Source organism: Penaeus vannamei, chromosome 12 (genome assembly GCF_042767895.1).
Source record: "Penaeus vannamei isolate JL-2024 chromosome 12, ASM4276789v1, whole genome shotgun sequence".
In the NCBI taxonomy this organism is placed as follows: Eukaryota; Metazoa; Arthropoda; class Malacostraca; order Decapoda; family Penaeidae; genus Penaeus; species Penaeus vannamei.
In genome coordinates, this window is record NC_091560.1 from 37558739 (window position 1) to 37566238 (window position 7500).

General features: G+C 44.4%; 2 protein-coding genes across 2 annotated transcripts in view; one reads left to right on the forward strand and one right to left on the reverse strand.

Annotated features, from left to right (window-relative positions):
• RpL37A (ribosomal protein L37A) overlaps positions 1 to 2996 on the forward strand; it is a 4277-nt gene extending 1281 nt beyond the window's left edge. The window contains exon 3 of the mRNA XM_027351214.2: positions 2825 to 2996. Within this exon, the coding sequence (XP_027207015.1) occupies positions 2825 to 2977 (153 nt within the window). The 3' untranslated portion in view covers positions 2978 to 2996. The remainder of the gene's footprint in view (positions 1 to 2824) is intronic.
• Positions 2823 to 7500, reverse strand: part of LOC113800444 (uncharacterized) — a 4900-nt gene continuing 222 nt past the window's right edge. The window contains exons 1-2 of the mRNA XM_027351213.2: positions 7251 to 7500; positions 2823 to 6033 (exon numbers count right to left, since the gene is read on the reverse strand). The exon at positions 7251 to 7500 is cut by the window's right edge and continues 222 nt beyond it. Of these exons, the coding sequence (XP_027207014.2) occupies positions 4703 to 6031 (1329 nt within the window). The 5' untranslated portion in view covers positions 6032 to 6033; positions 7251 to 7500 and the 3' untranslated portion in view covers positions 2823 to 4702. The remainder of the gene's footprint in view (positions 6034 to 7250) is intronic.

Genomic DNA, 7500 nt, shown 5'->3' on the forward strand with positions numbered 1-7500 from the left:
AAATAGGCAAAACTTATCCATGCTGTATTTTTAACAGGTGTTTCCAAAGGACCATCTGAAAGTTTAAAACAAATTACATGTATTAGTCATTGCGACATGAACGCACTCAGTCAGGGCAAAATTTTAGTTGACACGATAATTGGCAGACATGAAAGGTAATCCCACATGAAAAAGAATAAAAAGAATATGCCTTTTCATAGCCTAAGATTCGTGTTACCTAGATGGATGCACAGAGATAGAGGTTTAAACAATCACTTACTCTGAATTAAATCCAATCAGACCATGCATGGTTGAGACTGCTCAAAGCTGTAATATTGGTTTGTTACTAAGAGTGACACACTCTCCAGAGACCAAGTCTTGATATGAGGGTATCATGCAAAACCTAATATCTAAACCTATTCATTTCTACTTTCTCTTTATTTCCTAGACTTGGGATAAGCCCCCATTTACCTCCCTTTAGTAGCACTTTGAGCCAATTTAAAGGAAAGGTGGTCTTAAGAACTGGCTATGTGAGGGGGTTGTTTGGTGATGTGCAGCAGATATTTTGGTAAATGTTCACAACTGACAAAATCCCACGACTCCTCCCAATGATACTGGGGGATCCCCTTGGGGAATAAGGGGTTGGGGGGGGAGTGATTTCACTCATATCGGGCATTTTAAAACAAATGAATGTAAAAATTGATATCCTAGACAAGAGTATTTCATATGATAGTGGAAAATTTAAAACTTGGAACAAGATTCACCCACGGATGATTCGACTCGGTGTAGCAGGAACAAGCAAGCGAGTGAACCTCTTCCTAAATGCACAAACTACCAGAAGGATCGCTATATGAACCAAAAACGATTGGACGGCTATGGCCCCAAAGCTCCTCCAGATTGTCGTGTTTCCCTACACCCCTGGAACCCCTCCAGATCGCCACAGATTACACTTAGAGATACAAATTGAGTTTACCTTAATCATGAGGGGATGGTGGCTTGGAAGGGACAAACCACTGATAAAATTCTCTTAATTGGAAAAAGGTAATTGTATTTCACTGGAAAAACTAGTAGCACTGGAACAAGTGATGAGTTGTCAAGTCTGCCGGGAGAGGGCAGCAATGCACAAGTATGGATGTACTATATGTTCCTAATGGAAATATGGTAATATGGTATGTATGTAATAAAATCGATCACATCGTGTACGTAAGGAATGAACATTTAACAAGTGCTATATTCGTTAAGTTTTCCTATAAATTAGAAAACAAATGTGTCAAAGTACAGTGCACTCTAAGAAATACAGCTTGACATCACAAGCTACATGCGCCACGACATTTTGTTGGGTTCTCGCTCGGCTAATTTTTTCACTATGAGGTGAGGACAGGTGGACTTAGATGCTGGAGGGGTGTGGGCATTCTGCATGCCACATTTTTGTTTGAACTCAAATAGGTTAGGTATTGCAGATTAATTTTGATAGCAATGAATGGACACCACCACCTACCACTCTAAACCCTGCCTTCCAGACATATCACACTGAAAAAATAAAACTGAGGTTTAAGATCAATATTTTTATTTATTTTATTTTTTTATTTTTATTTTTTTGCCTCGGAGGGCTGCTATATTGATATCGAGATGTACGCTCGCCCAATGTAGTATTGCCTTTCATCGGCTAGTGCCAGTAGACAAGGTTTGTTCAGTGTGCTTTAGTAGTTGTAAATCTAGCTGTTGTGGGGCTAAGGGTTGAAAACCAGGATATTAGATGGCAAGTTTTTGAGGCATTTCATGATAACTTTTAGAAAATGAACATTTAAAACTCTGGCTGTGTGAGGGTGTTGTGGACTTCATATCTGAGCAGTGATATGCAACAAACGTTTTCGTCACTTCACTGTAAATATAAGGCCGCTGCAGCTGTACCTATGTTACTTTTTACTACATTTCTTGTGCTCTATAAGATGGAGGTGTCCATTTATCCCTATCTCTGTGCTTTGCTCTTGGTAACTTGTACCAAATAAGGAACACTCATGCCTGATGATATATAATGATGTGTTGGCTTTTACTTGTGTTCAATGACCCTGGATTGCTGATGTCACAAGCAGCAAGAAGCCCATCCCAATGACATCATATATATGGATATGCTTATAAACAAAATTATAGGCATATCTATCTGATAGTTATTCATTTATTTACCTATTTGATGGATGTGCATGTGTAGACTGATATCCATTTATTTCTGTATATATGCATATCTATGAATATTAATTGGGGCTGGCGTTGCACAGTTTTAACAAACTGGCTGTAGGTTATTGTATATTTTTTCTGGAACTGTGGTAAAAGAAAAATCTTAGGATTACTTTTAGTAGTAGATTTACAAAGTAGATGAATAAAGAGATTGAAACTGTAAGCAAAATTAAGACAATTCAGCAACTTTTCATTATTAGAAGGTTATATCACACTGCAATAATTTTTTCTCAATTGTTTATGGACCTAAGTTGAATCACATTAAACCTGTAAATGTCAGGAAATCCAGGTGCAGCATATTTTCATTTGCATTTAATTTTTGTGATTCAGTTGAGAATATTTATCTTGTCAAGTGTAGTCTCAATATGGATTGGTCATTTGTGGGTTATGTCATTTGTAAATCAACAACTGGAGGTTGAGTATTTTATGGAAATGCTTTTACAACTCTTGAAATCTAAATGAAGTAGTTTCCAGAAATTTAGTACTTTTTTTTTTTTTCTTCTTCCTTTCATAGCATTCCATTATTTACATTTTATAAATGACTGTAGATGGATGTTTGATAGGCTTTTCATTGAATATGGTGATTAATGGTTGTTTACTTCCTTTGCAGGAGGCCATGAGACGCCAGGCTGTCGGCATTTGGTCTTGCAAGCCCTGCCGTCGCACAGTCGCTGGAGGAGCCTACACTTACACCACAGTCGCTGCTGCAAACGTGCGCTCCTTCATTAGGAGGAACAAGGATATCAAGGAGAGGGAAGGTTAAATAAAATGGCCAAACTGTATTGCTGATTTTTCATTTTATCCTTCATGGTGTTAATCTTTGAATGATGTATTTATAACCAACAAAGTACAAAAAAAAATCAACTGGCATTGTATGTATTTAAATGTGTAAACACTGGCATTTTTTTCCTCCCAGTTGGTGATTTCATAATTTGTTGTATTGCATCATTTTATAGTCTGTGGTTTGCTGTAAAAGTTTCGTTAAGTTAATTAAATTACTTGAATAAAGTTGTGCTTTACAACGGTAAATTACATGGCATTCCCAATGTTTAATTTAGTAATTGTTTTTACATGTACATGGCTCCACAAGCACCAATGAGCCAATTACAAGAAGTACCTGACTTACATGATTACTATTTTCCTTGATTTCTGATAATTTTTAGTATTTAATACTGCTGTTAATAATGACAATAACAATATAGTAATTTTAATGTTTATAACAAAAATGATATCAATATTGATAACACTAGTAAAAAAAAATAATCCTAGCTCAGGAAGGGAAAGGTCACAAGATCTATCAATTGACTCCTTTGTAGCTTGGCACTAACAGGACCATCTATGTGCAGACACGTTTAACAAAACCATACTAAAGAATCCAACGTTTTCCCGGAAGCGTTGGTGTTTGACAAAGGAAATAAAAGTAAAACGAGACAGCTGATATTTATTATAGGAAGAAAAGTAGTGAAATGTACACTAATATGGTCAATAATGAAACGATGAAAGGTGAAGTATGTCTATTGATAAAAATTCCAGGTCATTACAGAAGAAATGAAGTAAACAGCTTACAATGAGTAAAATATAAAAAATAAATTGCTTAAAGCAGAGGTCGGCAACCTTAGGCACGCTATTGATATTCAGAGGAGTTAAGAAAGTTACAGCAAAAAGACGTTATGGTCAACTAAATTTTAAAATCGATAAATATAGGAAACTACCGGGAATGATCACACAGCCTCCATATTAAGTTCCGTGACACCACTGATAAATTCAATAGCATGAGGAAAGTAGCCTTGGCATTGCTATCGGCATTTGGATCTATATACGAATGCGAGCCAGATGTTTTCACACATGCAGCATACCCTCTGCCCCTATCACTTCAGGCTTAAAGCAGATCACACTGAGGGTTGTTTGAAGCTGTGTCCAGATACTAATATGGTGAGTATAAATCTTAAATTATAAAACATTTTTCGTTACAAAGAATATTAAATACTATACGAATATGTTGTACATGTGCAATGATACATTTGGGGATACAGTGCCGAAATAAAACTGGCACGAAAGATTATGAATAAGTCATTTATTATAAACTGGCACACAAATGTTCAAAAGGTAGCCGACCTCTGGCTTAAAGGCTTGCCCACGCGCGCAGCTAAGAGTAACGATGACGTCACAGGCGACCAAGCGCCGTAAGCAAGTGGTTTCGTACTTTTTTCTCGCCCATAACGTCACCTATGCGGGTACCCGAAGACCGTGGCCGCTCGCATTGACGGGTTTCAATAAACTACATGTCATGAGTCTTCGATGTTGTAAAAGTCAGTGACCTCAGCTGCCGGATCGACAGAAAGAAATAACTTGACTTAGGGAAGTAGTCTGGTATTTATCAGCATATTAACACCCGTACACCCATAAGAAAACTTACACGCTCTTTATCTTTGGCTACCATTTACTGTATAATACAAGATCACAAATAACTAACGCTGACTTTATACCATCACGAGTCTGTATTATGGAGTGACGTTTGGCGGAGAGGGATAATGTTGAACGTGGCTGTTTCCGTAGCAGCCTGTGTGCCATGGCTCCGGCACGGCCAGCAGCACGCCTCTGAGCTCTGCCAGGTTCTGCCGCCACCACCGCTGTCACTTGGCGGGTCAGCCGTTTGCATTCGTGATCGTGGACGCGAGGCGAGGCCCACGCGATAACTGGTGGCTATCACGCCGTGTCGCAGCCCGCCCACGCACGCTGCCACGGCCGCCCAGCCCTCGCCGTAAACAAAGGGGTGAACCAAGCCCGAGAGGAGCAGGAGGGCATCGCTGTAGGGCAGCGACGGTGTCATGGGCGCCTCGCTAAGCAAGGCGTAGAGTGCTAGACAGACGGGGACTGCCCAGCACACAGACAGCGTGACCAGCACTGACAGCACCGTAATGCATGCCCTCAGCGCCAACCCGTGCCCGCCGTGACCGGGACCTGCAACCCCGGATTCTGTTGAAGGGCCTGGGCTACTGACGCTGCTGTAGGAGGGCGGGCCCGAGAATTCAGGGAGCGGCGCTGCGGCGACGGCCTGGCTGCGCCCCTGGTGGATGAGGGCGCTGATGATAGTCAGGTAACAGAGACTAGTGGCGCCGCACAGACCTGCCACGTAGGACAGGAAGCCCACCACCAAGGGCGGCGGCGGGGCGCCAGGAGGGCGGGGCCTCGAGACGCCCAGCAGAGGGAACATATCCGTGAAGCGTCCCGTGGCGTGCAGGCCGCCCACCAGCGCCACCGCCGCCGCGAGGGCCACCGCCACCACCAGCAGCGGCGACGCGAAGCGGAAGGGCTTGCGGCCGCGGACTGAGCACTTCAGCAGCAGCGTGAGGCGGTGCAGGGCCACGATGACCACGACGTGCAGGGACGTGAGGCACACGCCCACCACCACGGCGTGCGCCAAGCTGGTGCCGGGCCCTGGGGGGGCGAGCGGCGCCTCCCAGTCCGTGCCCGGCGTACTCGCGTTGGCCACTTTGCCCTTGGCGTCGAGCTGCAGTGCGCCTCCGGAAATGTTCTGTGGCGCCAGGGTGGCCTCGGCCACCAGGCGAGAGCCCGCGGGCGTGGGGATGGGCGGAGCGTGGGCGTAGCGAAGCGGGGCAGCCAGGACGCAGAGGAGGAGGTCCACGCACGGAAGAGCTGCCGAGGGCGAGTCCTGTGCGGGACGGGATGTCGCCCAATGGATGACCACAGCCACGTTGACGGCGCCGCCCATCACCACCACCACGCACACCACTGCCGCCCACGCGCCACCTGCAGCTCCTGACCACGCCCACCACCACTCGCTCTCCACATTCATTTCTGCAGAAGGAAGGGAGGATTAGATACAAGGTTCCGTTTGCCTAATGGCGGCACGAGTAATAATGGCAGCCACAGGTTGGGCGGTAAGGGGCGAGGGAGGGAGTGGCGACAGAAAGGGAGTGACAGTAAAGGGGAGGAGTGACGGACGAGCAAAGCTGCCGGCGCAGAGTGAGGGGGAGTGGCTGTGGAGAGCGAGGATGACACAGCCTCGGTAATGAGAGCGAGAGACACACATGTAAATAGATGAGCAAGGATGGAGGGATGACAGACTTGGAATGGCGGCTGAGGCCAGAGGGCGATGGATAAAACTCGCTGCTTTCCCCTCGACACTCCCCCTCCCACCGGTCGAACTAAAAATATTCACTTCAAGTACTCCACAGCCAGACATGCCCCAGTCTATACAACCTTTTATAATGCATTTACACGAGGCGAATGAATGCCAAAATACTTGAATTGACAATACAAGCACAAATAAATCAATTTAGAGATAAATTGACATAAACAGTGGAAAATTATAAAGCAAACGAAGGTGACGCATAGAGACCATCTACATTTGATAAACAGGTGCGCCTGCCTCGCCATATCTTGTAAACAAATAATTAACGAGAACAGCGATCTATTTTCGCTGCGACCGCTTCCTTTCAGCGTCGCGTCACATACTTCTGATTCGCACAGGGAAAAATCGCACGTGACGTACAAGGAATGCAAAAAAAAAAGGACTTTTCGCACCGTGATATCGCTCCGAAACAGTATTTCCGGCGCAACCCCACATGAAGGTGGCTGAAGGGGGCGGCTGGTCAGACGGCTATTTTTGGCTTCGAGTTCTGTCACGCATTCGTCATGTCGTCGAGTTACAGGGAAAGTCTTAGGAAGGCTTAACCTGTGCTCGTTAAGGGTTCTTTAGGGTTAGAGGGAGGTGGAAGGGAAGATAAGGGAAAGAAGCTCCTTAGCGGGGCGGAAGCTAAAATCAACAAGAGGAAGATTTGCGTCAGGAACCTCACCAAAAATATATATGCAAAACGATAGATCACTTAACAATAATAATCAAATTCGCTGATGAATTACCAAATAAAGCGGCTGCTTATTTTTTATTTATTGAGCAAAGAGTATAGATGAGAATGAAAAATATCCTGACAGGTGAGATTTCTGACCTAATAAATGTCCCATTCATTCGACATCCTAAAGCAAGTGCTAACAGGCAAACGAACTTCTCTTACCTTAAATACGCCTGAAAAAGCTCGAATCAGACGCCTCTTTCAAACACGTGGAAGTCAACAAAGACCATCCTATCATAGTAAGAACAAAAATACCAGTCGAATCGAGATTTTGTTCACGGGCCACAATAATACTCTGAGCATCGAACAGCACCAAGGAGCACACACACTGAACAAGACCAGGTGGAGGACTGAGGCAGCGAGTCCCCGAGAGCGTCTCTCTTGCCCGCCTTGGCACCGACCCCGCCACCTT